The sequence below is a fragment of the Melozone crissalis genome, unplaced genomic scaffold (assembly GCF_028551555.1).
Source record: "Melozone crissalis strain CALT ecotype California unplaced genomic scaffold, PUWL_Pcris_2 ptg000063l_1, whole genome shotgun sequence".
NCBI classification, from domain to species: domain Eukaryota; kingdom Metazoa; phylum Chordata; class Aves; order Passeriformes; family Passerellidae; genus Melozone; species Melozone crissalis.
This window is the reverse complement of record NW_026535841.1, coordinates 12,702,836-12,721,925: the sequence shown is the minus strand read 5'-3', so window position 1 is coordinate 12,721,925 and position 19,090 is coordinate 12,702,836. Positions and strand designations below refer to the sequence as shown.

General features: G+C 49.7%; 2 protein-coding genes across 8 annotated transcripts in view; one reads left to right on the top strand and one right to left on the bottom strand.

The window, feature by feature from the left end:
- The first annotated feature begins 1,122 nt into the window (after positions 1 to 1,122).
- RNF34 (ring finger protein 34) lies at positions 1,123 to 9,624 on the top strand. Its single transcript, XM_054289023.1, has 6 exons — positions 1,123 to 1,162; positions 4,104 to 4,322; positions 5,617 to 6,006; positions 6,330 to 6,383; positions 6,609 to 6,810; positions 7,859 to 9,624. Exons 1-6 carry the CDS (start codon positions 1,157 to 1,159, stop codon positions 8,044 to 8,046), a joined length of 1,059 nt encoding a protein of 352 aa, XP_054144998.1. The 5' UTR covers positions 1,123 to 1,156; the 3' UTR covers positions 8,047 to 9,624.
- A 192-nt stretch (positions 9,625 to 9,816) lies between these two features.
- KDM2B (lysine demethylase 2B) overlaps positions 9,817 to 19,090 on the bottom strand; it is a 104,598-nt gene continuing 95,324 nt past the window's right edge. For 6 of the 7 annotated variants that reach the window (XM_054289065.1, XM_054289067.1, XM_054289071.1 and 3 more), the window contains 7 exons: positions 17,708 to 17,794; positions 16,837 to 17,106; positions 14,387 to 15,063; positions 12,826 to 12,989; positions 12,259 to 12,420; positions 11,375 to 11,593; positions 9,817 to 11,073 (listed from right to left, as the gene is read on the bottom strand). In XM_054289065.1, coding sequence (XP_054145040.1) covers positions 10,892 to 11,073; positions 11,375 to 11,593; positions 12,259 to 12,420; positions 12,826 to 12,989; positions 14,387 to 15,063; positions 16,837 to 17,106; positions 17,708 to 17,794 — 1,761 coding nt within the window. In that variant the 3' untranslated portion in view covers positions 9,817 to 10,891. The remainder of the gene's footprint in view (positions 11,074 to 11,374; positions 11,594 to 12,258; positions 12,421 to 12,825; positions 12,990 to 14,386; positions 15,064 to 16,836; positions 17,107 to 17,707; positions 17,795 to 19,090) is intronic. The other variant, XM_054289066.1, reaches the window with a different exon arrangement.

Genomic DNA, 19,090 nt, shown 5'->3' with positions numbered 1-19,090 from the left:
GATTATTATTTTATATATTTATATATTCTACTCACAGCCTAGAGAAAATAATAGTGGCATCTAAGAGCTCGCTGGAAGTGGATTTTAAAATAATAAATATTTTTAGAATTAAATATTTTTATTACTAATACTTAATATTATAGATAACATATAACATATAATATATAATATATTATATATTATATAGTATATAGTATATATTATATAGTATATATTATATACTATATATTATATTATATTTTTATTTATATAATTTTATATATAAAAGATATAATATTTAAATTATGTATATATAAGTATAAGTTATATAAAATATTTCTATAATATAAAATATTATTAGCATTGAATATATAATTAGATATTTTTATTGATAATAATAAAAATAATAAATATTTTTAAATAATACAGATTTTCACTAAGGGGTTTGGTAGAATAGAACTGAAAAAGGGTGGATTTGGGAGGGAAATGCTTTACTCAGAGGGCAGTGAAGCCCTGGCACAGGGTGCCCAGAGCAGCTGTGGCTGCCCCCGTATCCCTGGCAGTGCCCAAGGGCAGGACAGGGCCTGGAGCAGCCTGGGGCAGGGGGAGGTGTCCCTGCCATGGCAGGGCTGGCACTGGAGGCTCCACAGAGGGACAATCCACGGCCTCCCTGGGCAGCTCCAGTGCTCTGCACCCTGCATGGAGAGCAGCTCTTCCTCATGCTGAGCTGGAACTTCTTGTTTTCGTTTACGGCCATTCCTCTTCATCCTGTCACTGGGCACCACCAGAAAGAGCCTGGCACCATCCTGCTGGCACCGCTCGGAGGAGTTGGCATGGATGGATGAGATCCCCTCTCAGTGTCCTGTGCTGACACAGCTCCCACAGCCTCGGTGTCCCACCGCTGCCACCCTCGGTGTCCCATCAGTGCCACCCTCGGTGCCCCCGCGTGTCCCGGCCCCGCTCGGGGCATTTCCGCGCCCCCTCGGCCCCGCCGTGTCCTCTGCTCCCATTGGTCGCTCCCGCTCGCCGTCGGGGCGCAGCAGCCAATAGGCGCGCGGCGCGGCGGCGCGGCAGCCAATGGCGTGCGGCGCGGCGGCAGGGCCCGCCCTCCGAGCGGCGGCCCGGCGGGGTCGTTGCGGGGCGGGGGCGGCGCGGCGCTGGAGCGGCGGGAGCGGCCATGAAGGTGAGGGGGGGCCGTGAAGGTGAGGGGCGCGGCCGGCCGGGACAGCGCCTCTGCCTCGGCCAGCAAGGGAGGAAGGAAGGAGGAGGGGGCGAAGCGGGGAGGGTAACGGGGCCGGGAGCCCGGCGGGATGTCCGGGCCGGGCCGCCCCTCCCGGCTCGCCTCAGGCCGCGGCCGCCGTCCCGGCGCGCTGTGAGGGGAGCCCGGGCTGAGGCCGAGCCCAGGGGCCCGCGCTGAGTCAGCGGCCGGGCCGGGCCGGGCCCGTGAGGGGAACAGCGGCGGCTCCCGCAGCCCCGGTCCCTCCCTGAGGCGCCGCGTCCCGCCCGGGACTCTTGGGCCGTCCCGGAAAAGCTTTGCTCGGTCCAAAGATGGGTGCAAAGAGGAAGTTTCAGTTTAAATGATTACAAATAAATCCCTCCCATCGCTCTCGTGCTGCGGCTTGGATAGCACACCCGGGTTGTACAGGTGTGTCAGGAGCAGCAGGTGAAATCCCTGCCAGGTAACAACACCCTTAAAGCTGAGAACGCAGCAGAGAAGTTGAACGCAGGATTTTGCTCCTTTGAGATGCACATAAGGTATGGGGAGGGACGATACCGATGGCAGCTTGTCCATAATGTGGACACTGATGGTTTTAGTGCAGAAATTGGGAATGTTTTGATTAATACTCAAGGGAGGGATTTTTTTTTCTTAGCGTGTTTAATTTGTGTGTTGTGTTGGTGCTTTTCAGCACGGTGCCATTTCTTCTGCAGAGCAATACGGAGAGTCTAGACACCGTAATTCAATTATCAGTTAATGACCTGAGGGCGCAGAAGGAATCCACAGGTGACGTGGGTTAAGGAGAAAATTAAAGCCCACGTAGCCTTGCCTTTCACCTTGAGCGGGTGGTTGGCAGCAAGATAAAGAGATTTTCTGTTTGATACCAACAACTCTAATGTGTCCAAAATGAGTAACAAAAAGTTCATAAAAATATATATGTTTGGTGCTGACAGTGATGTCTGAAGAGTTGTTACAGGCTCTGGAATAAGTCCAAGAAGCAGGTGTGAAACTCAGGCCAGGGTTGTGGGATCAGATGTCTCATGTCCTTTTGGTCATTGTGTGTCCTGCTGCTGCTGCTGTGACCCCGGGAGTTGTGGAAAATGGAAGTTGAATTTTGACAGATCCGTTTGGTTCATTATTTTATTTTTATGTTATTTATATGTCGTTGCTTTGAAGTGTTTTAGATACATAATTAGCTCCTCAGTTTTGAAGAAATGGTGATGAATGAGAGGAATGGTTGTTTTACAGCTTTCCCTTATGATGAGAGGAGGTATTTTTCAGAAGTTCCAAGTTTTAAACTCAGAGCTCTGCTGGACTGTCATTGGTTTTCAGGATGTATTTCTGGATAGTTAATTCCTCTTGCCTAATAAACCAGGATAATTATCTTTTATCCAGGGAAAATTAATATTAATGCATTTCCACAGTGCTTATAATGGGGAACTATAAAACAAGCTTTGCTTTGGGGCTGGGATGGGAGCTGCAGGCTGGGGTGAGCAGTGTGAGCTCCCTGGAGTCAGGGAAGGGCTGGGGAGCTCTCCTGGGGTGCCCAGGGCACCGAGGGCTCTTCCTGCACCAGGGTGAATTCTGCTCTTGAAATACCCACAATGATGAGTGCGTTTAACATTTAATTGGAATGTATATTTGCTGTTGTAACTGAAGCTCCTGTTCTCACCTTCTGTGCTCTGTGGTTGGAAAGGAGACATTCTGGCCCCTCCCCATTATTCTGGCATTAAGTTCCCACAATTGTAAGAGGATTGTGTTCAGTTCAGGGCAAATGTGCAACTTCACCTAGAAATTAGTGTAGGAATCTAGAAATGTCATCTAGAAATTACACCAGGAATTAAAGCACCACATTGCAGAGCTGAAGTGTGTGTGTTCTGGTTGGTTGGGGTTTTACAGCAAGGTTTAAAGTCTCAAAAGCAATGATTTGAAAAAGAGAACAGCTGTTAAAGAAAAAAGTATGAAAAAATAATTGTATATAAAGGAAGTTGTACCCCTCAGTTTCCTTTCCGTGATTCTGTTTGCCCCTCGTGTTTTTTCCAGCAGGTCTCAGGGAGCCACCTGACAGTGATTAAACTTGTGACCTGCCCAGCTTGGAGTCCAAATTCCACCTTTTAGTAGAATATGAGCTTTTGATAGGGAATCAAGTGCCTCAGGCTTCCAGGGATAAAAAGCAGCACTTTGTTTATGTGTTCAGAATTTCCACTGTTTTATGTGACTCAAAACTGAAATACAATCAGTAGAAAATAAGTCTATTTAGATTTATTTTAACTTTTGTTAGACATTCTGTGAGGCAACAAAACGAGGTTCAGGGAGATCTTGAAAAATGTTTCCTTGTCAGTGAAACTAGACTGTAATTATCTTCAAGTTTGAAAGCCAGGAATGTTATTTGAGAGAGAGTTTTGTTGTGAGTCACGCAGAGCTGGGTGAGCTCTGGAGCAGATCCTGCAGGGACACTTGTGCATTAATCATGAGAAGTTTTCTGCTCTTTGTGCCTGTCCCCTCACCTGCCATGGGCTGTCAGCCACTTCTTCTGGCTCTGCTGTTGCATCACTGCTCAAATGCTGCTCTGTCTGTGGGGATTCTCCAGCAGGGGAGTGGGGAGTGTGAGCTCCCTGTCCTGCCAGGTCAAACCTGTCCCAGTGTGAGCTCCCTGTCCTGCACAGACAAACCTGTCCCCCTGTGAGCTCCCTGTCCTGCCAGGGCAAACCTTTCCCACTCTGGATTTCAGCTGTTCTGGAGCTGCTCTGACCGTGCACCCTGACCGTGCAGGGATCCCTGGCTCTGGGATTGGCACCCCGTGCTCTGGGGTGGTGACAGATGGAGCGAAGCAGCTCCTCACAGCAGCTCCTCACAGCAGCTCCCATCTGATGGGGCTCCACATCCTGACCCTCTGTGCTGTTTTCAGGCGGGAGCTACTTCCATGTGGGCTTCCTGCTGCGGGCTGCTGAATGAAGTCATGGGCACGGGGGCAGTGCGTGGCCAGCAGGCCGGCTTTGGGGGAGGTGCTGGTCCCTTCAGGTTCACACCAAGCACGGGCTTCTCAGCTTATCCAGCTCCTGCTGCAGCCAGCACCAACATCGTCTGCAAGGCCTGTGGACTTTCCTTCTCAGTGTTCAGGAAAAAAGTGAGTACGTTTCCTATTGCACTGGATTTTTACACTTCTGAACTCATCTGTGGCATACTGGGAGAGGAGTGTTTTTCTCAGAAACCTGGGGCAGATACAGGCTTCAGGGAGGGAGGAATGCCTTATTCTGAGGTGACAAAAACTATTGTCAACCAGGATTAGGAGTTAGTAAATCTGATGTTCATTAGTCAGCAACACGTTGGATCTGGGCTGGCCTGGAAATTAATGGGCTCTGATTTGTAAGATAAATGTGTTACCTTCAGAATCTTGAACAAAAAGTAAATCTGGTTTTGAAGATGGCTCCAAACAGTGGTTGAGTACTGAAGTGAACAAACTGGGTGATGGAAAAGTTAAAAACTCACAATACAGTATTAGAGTTTCTTTCTGGAACTTCTCATGCAGTTCTGGTTGTTTGCTGACCAGCTTTAGTTCTGCTCAAGGCTGTTGTGCTCCAGCAGCCTCTTCCTTCTTTGGGAGGCAGGTTGGTGGGTTAATGCAGATAAATAAAACTGAGATTATTTTATTATTTCTCTGTATCACAGCTGTCCAGGATTGCTATTTTGCCCCCTCAGTGACCTAATCCTCTGCAGCTCTTTCAGACGAAGCCTCTGCCCTCAGTTTGTTGTTTTCCCTTTATGTGTCCTGTTCACATGGCAAGGCTTCATTGAATGAAGTGTTGTGTGGGGAGGTTTCTGAAGCCAATATTAATTTATAATCCTGAAAACCTTGAGGAGTTTGGGTTTGCTCACAGCAGCTGGAAGCTGACAGCCTTGCCTATTCCATCTTTTGTGTATTGTGAGTCCTTTGAACAGAGCTTTCTTCAGAAGTGACATCTGGGCTTTGGGAGTTTCCCTCCCATGTGATTCATCACATGTGAGATGACTGACTTCTTGCAATCACTTGAGGAAGCAGGAGGTTCTCTAAAGTTTGGGGTTTTCCTGTTGTTTTACACACATGAAAGGAGCAGTGACAGTATATTCAGAAGTATTTTAACAGACCATAAAATTAGTTTTAGTTTTGTTTGTTGTCTAAACTACAACTTGAGTACTTTATTACTCAAGTAAAACCTCACTAAAACCTCAAATCAGCTTCAGTACTGCCAGAAGAGCGAGGGACTCTCTTGGAACACTTGCAAAACTGACAGGGCAGTTGTCTGTGTTTAAATCTTTAAAATTCTGTCACAACTGCCAGTGGAAGAGCTGATAGAAAATTCTGTAGCCTGGAGAAGCAGAGAGCAGGGCCTGGGTTTGTTTCCTGTGAGCCAGAGCTGAATGGTTCCCTCTTTTCCCCTCAGCACGTGTGCTGTGACTGCAAAAAGGATTTTTGCTCAGTTTGTTCAGTCCTACAAGAGAATCTCAGGAGATGTTCTACCTGTCACCTGCTGCAAGAAACGGCCTTCCAGCGGCCTCAGCTGATGAGACTGAAAGTGAAGGATCTGCGGCAGTACCTGATCCTCAGGAACATCCCCACGGACACCTGCAGGGAGAAGGAGGACCTGGTGGAGCTGGTGCTGTGCCACCACGGCCTGGGCACAGAGCAGGACGCGGACGCCGGCAGCCTGCGCTCGGCGCGCTCCCAGAGCTCGGCCTTCTTCAGCCACCCCTTCTCCAGCCCCGTGTCCGTGCCCAGCCCAGGGGAGCTTCCCAGCAGGAGGGGCAGCACAGGGAGCGCAGCACCTGCACGGGTACAGTGCTTAACGTGTTTCGTGCTTTGCTTTATTTTATATATTGTCTTTAATAGTTAGGTATCAATTTAAAATAAATCACCAATTGATACAGTTTGGAGGGACAGGAAAAATGCCTTTTGTACCCTGCATCTGAAAGCTGGAGATAATTAGCAAAGGTTCCTGGTTCATGTCAGAAGTGACTTAAACTTGGAATGATTAGTAGCAGCTGGAACTTCAAAATGTCATTTCATTGTCACCTGAGATCACCTTGGAAGGAAGGAAAGTGTTTTATAAGGGAATAACATGGGTTTTTATCCTGATGAGTTTCATTTTGTACACAGGGACAAACTGAAACATCTGTAAATAATGAAGAAGAAGAAAGTGCAGAAGAGCAGGTGAGATATCCAAAGAATGGATTTTTGGCATGTGACACCATAAAGTGTTTTTATCTCTGCCAACATTCGGCCTCATGCTCTGGTTGTTCCAGAGTTTGCTGTGTCTAGCAGTGAATGTCTGCACACACTGGCTTCAGAAAGAATGAAACTTTAGCCAAGCTGCTGCAGCTTCAGGTGCTCTGAAGTAGCCAGGGCAGTTAAAGCCTCACACCTGCTGTGTTTCAGACCCCGGGGCTGGGCAGGAAGAGAGCCAGGGCCTCCCTGTCCGACATCTCCAGCCTGGAGGACATCGAAGGGATGAGTGTGCGGCAGCTGAAGGAAATCCTCGCCTGCAACTTTGTCAACTACTCAGGATGCTGTGAAAAATGGGAACTTGTGGAAAAAGTGAGCAGACTGTACAGAGAGAATGAGGAGAACCACAAGACACGTAGGTTTATCTTTATTTCTGCTTTCTTAGGACTGCTGAGTTTCTGGTTTGGTTCTGCCAGTGGAAGAACTTGGTTCTGACCTCTGTCTGCTCTGCTGGAACACCTGGAAAATGTGTTTTAACAATGCAGGGTGCCCCTAGAGAGTAGCTGAGCATGGCTGTAGTGATTAAACAAAGCTTTCCAGGATTGTGCTGGTTTTTGAGACTTTCTTCCAAAGCTTGGAGAGCTCAGCTTTCACAGTGAGGGTAAAATTGCCCAACTGAGAACTGGTTCCTCAGAGAACTGGAACTTGGCACCTCCCTGTGCTTTGCTGGGTTTCACAGGGCATTACACAGCTGCTCTGTAGCTGTGCAGGTCAGGGCACTTTAGAGCTGGTACTGCAGAATTAAAATCTACAGTGACAAAAGTCCAAGGGCTTTGCTCTCAGTCCACATTTTCATAAGTTGGTTCTGTGGCTGCTGTTCTGCCCTCTGCTCCACACAGCAGTTGGAGTCTTGCACTTGTGTAATTTGTCCTCAGAGCAACTCTTGCTTACACAAAACTTGGGAAAAAACTGTAAACTTAAGGTTTATTTTTTTTGCCATGATCTGATGGAATGTTCAGTTGTTGATGGGGATGGTGACTACATGCAATGAAACTTGACAGGTTTTATTCACTTCTGCCACCTTTATGGCCTACTTAAGGCTTCTGCTTCTTAGTGTGCTTTATTATTATTGTGTTTAATCTTCTGAGGAAAGTGTTCTGCCAAGCAGTGAGCTCTGACACGGAAAAGCAACATGCTCTGAATTTTAATCCAGCACATTATTGTGCAATCATTACATTCTGAATTGAGAACAGTTTCTTGAGTTTAAAGAATGAAGCCAAATATTGGATGTTCACTTGAGGGGCTTTCTAGTTCTGATTTCTTTGCTTCTTTGTGGAGGAAAATAAATTAATTCATACTGGGGGTTAAAAAAGTTCATGTGAGGGGATGGAGCATGGCTGGGCTGGAGCTGCCCTGGCTGTGCAGGGCCCAGAGCCGTGACCTCCCTCTCTGTTGGTTTGCAGAGGGGGAGAGGATGCAGCTGAACGAGGACGACGACAGCCTGTGCCGGATCTGCATGGACGCCGTGATCGACTGCGTGCTGCTGGAGTGCGGCCACATGGTCACCTGCACCAAGTGCGGCAAGAGGATGAGCGAGTGCCCCATCTGCCGGCAGTACGTCGTGCGGGCCGTGCACGTCTTCAAATCCTAACGCAGCCCTGCCCCCGTGCCCCGGGCAGCGCTCCTGTGGGCAGCGCTCCTGTGGGCACGAGTGCTGCGCCCTGGGCACTGCAGCGTCGTCGTGTTGGGTAAACTCGGCCTTTTCAACATCCACGTGTACAAGTTGGTGAAAGGTTTTCCAAGCACCTCCTGCAGCGCAGGGCTGGGCAGGCCCAGGTGCTGCCCCACTGACCTTACAGCCCCACAGATTGTTGGAGTCAAACTGTTTACAGCAGTTCTTGCTCTCTTCTGAAGAATCTCAGCTGTCCTTATGCATTCAGCACTCGGCAAGTGGTCAGCAAACACCTCTGCTTGAGCCTGTTAGCCTGTGGTGTTGTCTAGTGCATTAGAAGCAATGAATATATCAGTTGATTATTCAGCTTTTCCCTAACGATAGAATGTATCTGTCCCGAGGGCCCGGCTGCCCGCTGGGTGGGACACAGCTTAGGAAGCACTGCCATGAACTGTTCCCGCACTGAAGCCCTTAAGCAATCTTGCTTTGTGCTGATTGCTCCCTCTGAATGTCTGTCATGACACATGTGCTGTCTTGGCTGTTCTCTGTCAGTGTACAAAGCACTCCATCACTCTGCAGGGCTCAGGGGCCGCGCTGGGCTCTGCCTGGTGGGCTCCAAAAACCAGTTACTGAGTGGTTTTCAGTTTAGGAATAAACTATTTTTTTAAGGGTTACTCTAGTAAACCATGTTAGCGTGGTCCTTAATCCGCTCATGCCTGTTGTAACTATGAACCTGTGATGATTGTACTCCATGTGCCGACAGCCTGATGTTACTGTGAATCCTGCCCAGGGGCACCAGCCCCGTGCTGCTAACATGGAATGTGCAGCGTTACTAACCTTAACTGGGGAGGGGAGGCAGGAGCAGGGACAGTTTTTGTTTCAATTCTCTGTTCATGGACTTTCACCCAAAGCCAAGTCACCCAAACCAGCATCCCAGTATTGCTGCCAGCCCTTGGCCCAGGGTCAGGCTGAGCTTTGTGCCATGAGCTGGGGCCCACGTCCTCTCAGAGCAGGAAGTGCAAGGGTCCCTGTGGGATGTCTGTGAGCAGTGACCTGGGGAAGGGAGCAGCAAGAGGAGGATCCTTGTGACCAAGCATGGCCACGACTGGGATTGGTGGAGCTCACTAAAAAAGAGGTGAGGAAGGACCATGGGTGTCCAGTTACTCTTTAAGCAGAGTTGGTTAAATGTACAGTTTCTTGTTTGATTTCCCATGTGGCAGCAAAGTTCCAGAGCCAAGGCTGTGCTGGCTGAGGGTGCAGGACCCGAGAACTGGACCTGTGCTGCACTGGCACCTGCTCTTATTTTTGTGAATCCTTAAGCTGGCCTCAAAGAGAGAAAGCAGCTCCTCCTCACACAAAACACAGCTCCAAGCTCTGCTGGGTATTTTTCAGAAGGGAGCAAACCTCTCAATGGCTTTATTTTTTAGAAGTAACTTTTTAAAGGTACTTAATTCCTGGAGTCTGTCCAGAGGGGAGGCTAATGAAGACAGACATGCCCTTGCTGTTATTTCCATGCTGCTCATTAGCACTCGAACTCAATAAAGATGGGTGATGGGCTCTCTCAGCCTCTGTCTCTTTTCTTACCCTGGCAGTGCTGGGGGTTACTCAGCTCCAGTGTTCATGCTCTCAAGCTGTCAGTGCTCCTGGAGCCTGATGTGGGCAGATCCCTGGCTGTAACAATGCCCTGGAAAATGCTCGGAGCCCCCTGCAGCCACCCCTGCCCTGACAGAAACGCACAGAGCCAGCGCCTGTTTTTGTACAATTGTTTATACAAATTCAACAAAGGTAAAACTGCATCAGGAAGGTCTACGAAAACAACACCGTACAACAATGGCACTTATGAATGCAGAATTTTACAATCAGGAAATAACCATGTTATAAACCTTAAATGAGAACTCAACTCACACTTCAAAGAAAGAGAGACTACGTTTGACCATTTATTCTACTGCTGGACTCACTGTATAAATTAATTTTATATTGAGTACAAGAGCTCATGCTACAGAGTGAAACCCTCCTATGTGCAAAAGCTGAAATTGGAATTTTTTTAAAATTTTGAGAAAAAGGTGATTTCTATACAGATAAAAGTGTTTTACTTCAACTATAATTTACACCTTATTTCCACAACATGCTTATGTCACTTCTGAAGTATACAAAGCAGGATATAAACTTCCATTAAAACATGCTTTAAGTTGAAAGTATGAACCTACTTTTCCTGACCTGGGCACGTTTGGAGATAGATACTGCCTACGAAGTATAGGTTAAGTTCTCGCCTACCATAAGTAAAGATAAAAATTGGCAATCAAAACCGAAACACTGGTAATGCATTCAAACATTGCATAAATAATTTTTAAACAATTTTTGTACAAAAATAGTTCTGCATAATGTAAGATGTAACAAAACAAAACGTGTTAAGAAGGCAGAAATGCAGTGCGTGGTCCACTTAAATGACACCAACTTTTTTTTTTTCTTGTTTTAAGAAATGAAAAGCAGAAATCAAATTTACACTACCAAGCACATGCTGTGGTACTTTAAATAACAGTATTTCTTGGAGCTCAGTCTTCTTCCAGGTGTGAACAATTATCATCGGTAACAGTCGCCTTATGAATTTGCATAAGAGCCAGTGCAGGTCATCCCAGGTGGACTGAATTAGTGGCACAAGTTGAAATTCTTAACATGGGTAGTTTCACGTTGTTCTCTCCTCAACAAGAGTTGTAAAATCCAATCGCGGCATTTTCTGATATTCCAAGTTCCCAACTGAAAATAAAATCCCTACGTGTTCTTAGTCCCTTCCCCCCCTGCCCCAGTATTTACACGAGTCCTTTAACTAACTCAGTTTTTGCAGAAGTTTTTCTTCCACCTGTCCGAACTGGACGCTCACGGACATCTCTGCTATGAACTGCTCACAGCCCTCCTTCGTCACCTGCTTGCAGTACCTCAGGTCAATCTGGCAGATGTTCCCACAACGTTTGAAGTAAGACAGGCACTGGTCAGTGACCTTATTGCAGTCTGGGGAGAGCAGAGGGCAGGCATTCAGCACTTATCTTTTCCTGCAGCACGAGGAATCCCCACCAGCTCCGTCCCCATCCCCCAGCTGTTGTGTAACCCAAGGGATCACCCAGGCAGCCCAGATGTGCAGAAAATCCCCCGGAGGATGAGCGTGGATACACCAGCTCCTGGCAGCTGCGGGGCCATTGCCACCAGCAGCACAGGGAGGCAGCAGCTGCTGCCAGGGAGTCACAGCAGGAGCAGGGCTGGGTCACTCCCCCTCACAGCTCTGGGCCCCGGGTCCCTCCCCCACATCCCTTACCTGATAAATTAATTTCCGTTAACGAGTCCCGCGTGGTGGTTCCGACGGCGGTCAGCAGGTTAATAGACTGATCTGTGACGTGGTTACAGTAACTGAGATTGAGTTTGGAGAGCAGGGGCATGTGCCTGATGATGAGCCGCAGCGACGCGTCCGTGATGTCCAGCCCGGCCAGGCGCAGCTCCACGATGTTCCGTAGCTTGCTCCGGTTGTCGATCTGACCTGCGGGGCACAGGCGATGGTCACTGCCCGAGCCCCACCCCTGCTGCCAACATCTGCAGCCTCTGTGAAATGCACCGTGACACACAACGCTGCTGCCCTGGGTCAATTTCAGACCCTTTTGCCTGTCTGGAGCTTTGGAGGGAACATCAGCAGGAACACTTGTCTATTTTTGGAACAGGCATGTGGACAAAGCCACCTCCTGATTTCAAAACAAAAGGGATGAAAGAAACTGCAGGGGCCCAGTGGAATTACAAGTCGGGAATAAGCAGTAGGCTGTGCAGTGCATGCCAGAAAGCGGATCTGATTTGCTCAAAATTTCACCTGAGCTGAAATCCGGGCGAATGTGGCATGACCCACAGAACTGCTCCTTCCCTAAATTGGAAGAAAGCGTTTCCACACTCTCTAAAGTACACCCGTGGCAGCCTGAAGAGAAGAAAGTCATACAGAAAACCAGCACAGTGGCTCGAGGATGGTTCAGCAGCCACAGAACATCCCTGGCACCCCGGGGCTCCAGCCAGGAGTGCTGCCGGTCACTACCTCGAACTCCCCAGGGCAGCACGGCCCCAGCCCCGCCTGTGGGGGCTCCTGCCCGTTTGCTCCAAGGGGGGCTCAGCACAGACCAGGCCCCGGGGCTGGGTCGGGGCTCCGGCTCCTCCCGCCCTTACCTGGCCGGTTGTCCGTGGGCGGGGACAGGAGGTCTCTCATTTGTGCGTCTTTCAGTCCTTCCGCCCACTGCACGTCCAGGGTTCGCAGCAAGGGACAACTGGAGCTACAAAGTGCCGACACTGCAATCCATGAGCACCCTGATAACAGCAGGTCCCGCAGACCTGCAGACACAGAACAGGTTGGAGCACTGGGACCTTCCCAGGCACATCCCAGTGACCTCCACTGCCCCCTCACTGCCCCCTCCTCCTGCCCAGCTCTCCATCTGTCCCCCCACTTGGAACTGCACTCCTTCCCCCAGCCCCCTCAGCCCTTTCACAGCAGCATTCATTACTTGCTTTACAAAAATTATTTTAACTGACCATGTCAAGTAGTCAGAAAAAAATCTTTTTGGCTCATTTTAACCCACTGATGCTTCATTATTACACATCTCCAGCCCTCCTAATAAGAGTCTACTCCTCTTCTAGTCCCCAGTCCCTGGAGACTTTTCCCAGAGGCTGCAGTTTAGACACAGACTGGTTTGTTAGAGAAAGTGGTTTGTGATTTGGTGATGAAAACACATCACTTACCTGGCAGTCTGTTGATAAGCCAACTCAGCTGCTTTTTAGATATATTTGTCCAGCTAAGATCAAGGGTTACAGGCTGTCTCCTAATAATGCCACTAAGCATAAGTGGAGTGATGGATTTACAATGGTTTAAATCTATTTTGGTCCATAATCTTTTGTCACAGCACCTACCCAAAAAGAAAAAAAAGCCAACAGCACTTAATTTGGCACTTGTTTGGATTTTGGTAAGGCTTTAAAAGGTGTCATTAAACAGTAGGAAAAACTACAGCATTTAACTGAAAATTGCAAAAATAAGGCCAAGTATTCACAATCCCACACAATGTTACATAAGTTTCAAGTTTCTCCATCAAATATATCCTGCAATAAAGCATGGAACTATTTCCACAGAATTACAAGTGTCAACAACTCTGGATCCCATTTTAAGTCATCCCAGCACTTACTAAAATCCGTTTTATAGCCTGAAGACAAGTCACCACTTTTTCCTTATGTTTTGACTATGAAGTCTGATTTAAATAATATCCCCATTTCCTCTGTGTTTTCCTTACTTAAAACGAGTAGATTTGGGAAAACAGATCCTCCCTCTCCTGTTGTGTGTTTGTGTTTTCCCTATCCATGTGGATTATGGATCTTTTTGCTCTTTAAGGGTTTCTAAGGGCAACAACACCAAGTCCTGATGAGTGTGCAGGAGTCTGCATTTTCTTCCTTTTTTTTTTATTAGCAAATTTTGTATTTAAGTAGAAAATACATTTGGCAGGTTTCAGTGACACCAAGCAGCCCACGGAGAAGACTCCACACACATCACCTCACACTGAATTATCAGCCTCTCTACTCTGTGTGTGCTGTTAGCAGGCTGTGCTGGAAAGGAGCCTGTTCCAGTCTGTCTGTCCTTATGCACAGCAGGAACATGGGACAGGAGTCAGCAGAGCCACCAGGCTGCTCTGAGGGGTCACTGAAACCTCTAAATCTGCACTAAAGCTGCTGCTGTGCAGCCTCAGCTGTGTCAGGGCCACACAGTGCCCGAGCACAAGGGCCACGCTGTGAGCAAACAGCACCAACAAAGGATCCCTGCAGAACGTGCTCTGCTGGCACAGGGACAGGAACAGGGAACAGCCTGGCTCTCCACGTACCCTCCACAGGGAGACAATCAGCACAGCCCTTGTGAGGAGCACACGGTGGGATCCTCACTATCTCAGTGGGTATTTAATAACTGAACTGCACAAATGCTGGCAGTCAGGAAGTCCTGGGGCAGAATGACACCGAGACTGAGCCAGGCTGGCTGTTCCAGCAGCAGGAACACTGCGGAGTCTGACTCCAGCACAGGCTGCTCTGGAGCCTGGCAGGCTGACGCCGAGTCTGACCCACACAGCTCCACCAGAAACGCTGGGATCTGCTGTTTCTGAGAAAGCAACGTGAGACCACTGCCACTTCTGCTGGCCACCCCTCCTGCCTGGGCTCCCCAGAACTCCAAGACAGCCCTCAGCCCTCCCCAGGCGACACCGGTGCCTCCACCACCCGCTGTCCTTCCGTGCCCATCCCGCCACACCTCGCGTCCCGCCCTCCTTACCATCTGTTCCAGGTCTTGCAAACTCTCATACAGATGCACAAGTCTCTATGACTGAGGTAGCTAAAGACAGCCATCCAGACTTCCCTCTGCATCACGTGGGCTGCCCCGTCATCCAGGGGCAGCGAGTCCGGAGGGGGGCTGATGGGAGGAGGCCGGATGACGTGCCGCTCCATCTGGATGCACTTGGGGGGCGACAGCGAGGGCGGGGGCCGGGCGATGCCCCGGGGGGCGCTGCGCAGGCCGGGCATGAGCTGGTGGTGCCTCAGCTCCCGGGGAGTCCCGTTCAACCCTTTGCTGAACCTGTGCAGTCTCTCGCTGTTGTTCAACGCACGCTTGGGTTCCTCGTTCTCGCTCTCCGGCTCAGATTTGATGGGTTGGTGGTTCTCATTGGCAAGGCTGTTCTCGGTTTTTTGGATCTCCTGGTTAAGCTCTTTGCTGAGCTCCTTGCTCAGTTCCTTATTGGGAAGCCGCCTTTTCCTCCTCATCTTGAACTTCTTCTTGTCCCTGGGCTCGGCGCCCTCCGTGCTGGGCCCTGCCGTGGGCGAGCTGGAGCGGGACTGGTCGCTGTCCTTGGACCTGGGGGGTGCCTCGGGCAGCTCGTCCTCGGGCTCCTGCTTGAGGCGCCGCAGGGGTTTGATCATGGCCGTTCGCTCATCCGGGCCCTTCCACGATCGCCGCTGCAGGGAGAGACCAGGGCTGGCTGTGGGAGCTCTGCAGTGCTTCCAGCAGCGCTTCCATGTGGATGCTCCACACAGGAGCCCTGCCCGGGGCCGGGCCCCCTGCCAGCCCCGAGCCCCACCCAGCCCAGCCCCGTCCCAGCACGGCCAAAGGTATCGGGTTCAAGAGGCAGCAGGGATGAGCAGCTCAGCCATTGGCTCACTGGACTCCAGGAGTGACAACTGCCCTGATTCACCTGCAGATTCCTGCTCACTCCAGGGCCTTGCCTATCTCCAGTGGATCATTTACACACAGAAGATCAGCAGCACACCAGGGACAGCTTTGTCCCCAGCAGGCCACAAGAACCCAGGCTTGGGCCACATCCACTGGGCACCCACATCAAACACTGCCCAAGTGCTCTCAGGCCATTCCCAGAACCTCTGGGATCACAGTTGCCATCCCAGCTGCTGGACACCCCGAGCCTCCTTTAGAGACTTCAGATTCTCCCTTATGCCCAACCAAACCCCGGCCATCCCCTCCAATCCCTGCACAACAGGGAATGTGACAGGACCTTCCTCCTGCCCCAGCTCCTGCTCCCAGCAAACTGCTCTGCACTCTTCCCCCCCATCCACCCCTCTGATTCACCAGGCTGTGTGCGAGACACAAACTGAGGCCCGGGAGGGCTTCAAGCCTACTCTGATCACCACATGCAAGAAAGAAGTCAGCAGCTGTTAAAATGAAACAGCTCCAATAAGGAGATCGGGATTGGCAAGGAGAGGGAACTGCTGTGAGCACACTTGTTGTGTCACAGGGCTCCTGCTTTCGCTTTCCCAATAAACAAACTGGATCAAGGCAGTGGCTGTGTTCCCAAGTTTCAGGCCACGGTGCATGGTGGAGAAAGCTGATCACCCTGCCTTTAAATTACCATATTAGAAAGGCAGAAGTCCCAGTAAGTTAATGACAGGTTAGAATAAAACATTGCTGCACTAGGCCAGTGCAGCTCCCAGCACCCCTGTGAATTTTGCACCCCTGTGAATCCCTGCTACTGTGAATTTGGCTCTCTCTCCACCAGAGCAGCCCAAATCCCTACATTTGCCATCCTGCAGCATTCCCACTGTCCAGCCTTGCAGGACTGACTGACTCCCACCCCTAGGAGCTTCACAGGCAGCACCAGTCCAGGCACTGATTCTGATTTTACAGCCATCAGCCACTTGAACCATGAGACACAGTACACTGGAGCCCTCATTTCTGCTTCTGCAAATCAGCACTTCTGCAGATCCCAAGTACCACATTCTGGAATCTACATGAAAATTCAGTGTCCCTGCCTGGCCTGAGAGTCCTGACTGTCACATTCAGGGCCAAGTTGTCTCCACAAGTGCTGGGAGCAGCTCCTGCTCTGTGCAGGCACCCAAGGTGTCCTTTCCAGAGGCTTCCCAGGGTGGCACAGCCCCAAACAGCTGCCAGGCGCCACCACGTGGAGAGACCTGAAAAGGCTTCCATGAAAAATTCATTTTCACCTTGCTCCTACTCTGAGCACCTTGTAAAGACTTTTCAGTTGAAGTGGGTTTTCCAGTATCTTGAATAAAACAAGAGCCATAGCTCAGTGTTTCTGGCCTCTGAACATCAACCTGAGTGTCCCTGTTCAAGCCACTGTCCTGGCACACCAGCACCTTTTACCAGAGCAATAAAAACTCCCAGTTCCTCTGGGGATGAGCTCCAAGCCAGGAGAGCAGAGCAGCAGCCCCAGGCAGGCCAGGCCCTGTGCAGAGCCCTCACCAGGAGCTGTCCCTTACCCGCTTCCTCATCGTGGGTTCCTGGGACTTCTCGAATTTCCGTTTCCTCCACAGATGCACCTCGTCAGACTTTCTCCTCAGGATGGAGTCAACCGGAGCCTTCTTGGAATGTTCCTCTGATTTCCTCCTGGGGGTCTCCTCGCAGTCCCCTTTCCGTTTGGCAGCATCTGGCACCTCCTTGTTGTCTCTGTTGATTTTCTGCTCCTTCAGCAGCGAGCCCGGGAGATTTGACGCGTATTTAAATCCTGGTCCGCGCTTTTGCTTGTACGCCAGAAAGACACAAAACACAAACCCAACTTTATACCTTATACATCTCCCAGCTCTTCACACTGCCACCAGCACTCCAACACTGCTGGGTTGGCCACTTTTTTAACTCAAAATTATTAGTAAGGAGTTTTAGTTTTCCTGAGGTTATTTTTCTAACTACGCACTTACAAGTGTCTGTCTCGGTCTGCAAATAAAAGCGTTTCACTAATTCCAACAGACACTCCAGGTTTTGCATAATTGCTTGTGAATTTTTAATTTCAGGAATGTTCATTGTCAAAATTAACATGCAGCAGTGCACAGAACTAACCTAAATATTGCCCAGGTGCTGGGTGAAGTGTTGGTACAAGTATACAAAAATTACTGTAGAACAGAAAGCTGTGAGCTCATCTCCTTCAACTCACAGAATCATCATGGAATGAACCACATAACCCTGGAATGGTTTGGGTTGGTAGGGACCCTAAAGATCACCTCATTCATTAAGAACAAAACCTGAATTAAGCACAAAACCAAAAGCTGGTATTGGGCTAAAGTCTATCTATCAGCCAGAGGGAATGCTTAAGATTTTGTATCTCATTCCAGCACCTCTTCTTCCCATTAAACTCACTTTTCCAGTTTTCCCTGCGTGGTTGCACTTTGGACACTCCCAGCAGTTCGGCAGCTCATCGTTCACCACACCATCCGATTCCTTCACCTGGGGAGACACAACACTCACAGCTGAGCTGAGCAGGCCTGCAGGAAGGTGAGGATCATTCCAAGGCACATTGTAGAGCTCCTTGTTTCCTGGGAGGGACTGCAGCCCTCCCAGGGAGCAGAGGCACCGTCCTGCTGGTGCTGAGCAAGCCCTGGGTGCTGCACAGCCGCCCCTCGATGATGTGGGAGGGGGAGATGCTGGGCAAAGGGCTCAGCTCTGGGCCTTCCCTAAGGTCAGTGACAATCCCAATCCACACACTCTGCTCTCTGAACAACACCAGAGAACTCCCCAAGAGCCCCAGAAAAGCCCCACACCCAGGGCTGTGATGCACCCTCTCCAAATGCCCCCCACCCCTCGGGTGTGCAGAGCCCAGCCCTGAGTCCCCCAGAGGCACAGCCTGGTCCCTGCACAGGCAGGGCTCTCCCATCCATGTTCTCCTCTGCATTAACCCCATGGGCATTTTTAGCAGCACTGCACCCTGCACTGTAATCAAGTGTTCCTTAAAATACTTTTCTTCCAGGATCAGAACTAGCAGTGCCAGGCTGCAGCTCTCCAGCCCATGGGGATGGTGCTGCCAAGGCAGCTCGGAACAGGCACGTTCATTCAGATGGACACCAGAGCATTTCCAGCTTTCCCCAGGTCCTCAGTCAGGCTAAGGGAGAGGCTGATGACTTCATCACTACCTCCAACACTGACATTCTGCTGTCTGAAACAAACTTATGTTCAGTGTTGTTACACTCTAGCAAAAGCACAGTCCTGCCCTACACAGCTGGAATGCTCCTCTCGTCTGGATTTTCACACAGGAGCTTTCCAAACAGGGAACAGACATTTCAGAAAGACATTTCTGTGAATGAAAAGCAGAGCTAAGATACACCCTCCACACACACACACTCACTGATGGCACTTTCCCACTTAAGGGTTTCATTACATACTCAGAAATAAATAACTTGGGGAAAAAAGAAAAATATTGATTTATTACTATTGTAGACAACAAAAACCTGCTGCTGTCCAGACTAACAGCTGGGCACTGGCAGCAACAGTGTGGCTGCAGGAGGCAGGAACAAGCACGGGCAGGGATCTGCAGATTTTTCATGTTTCTCAAACATTTCCTCCTCTCCTCCCAGTGCAGGGAAAGGGAATTGGCTGTGCAGGAGCAAGCCCTTGGATTTAGGAACTGCTTCCTCCAGTCTCTGAGCTAGACAGCAGCCATTCTAGTTTCACCATCCAGTGAGAGTGATGACATGTCAGTCTCTCAGCAAGAGTGGAGTTAATAAATAAGTAAATGAAGTGGGCAGA

Bases quoted from the DNA above. Each gene is read 5' to 3' on its own strand.
- RNF34 (XM_054289023.1), top strand. The intron at 6,007-6,329 runs GTACAGTGCTTA...TTTTGTACACAG, and splicing joins GGAGCGCAGCACCTGCACGG to GGACAAACTGAAACATCTGT. The intron at 6,811-7,858 runs GTAGGTTTATCT...GTTGGTTTGCAG, and splicing joins TGAGGAGAACCACAAGACAC to AGGGGGAGAGGATGCAGCTG.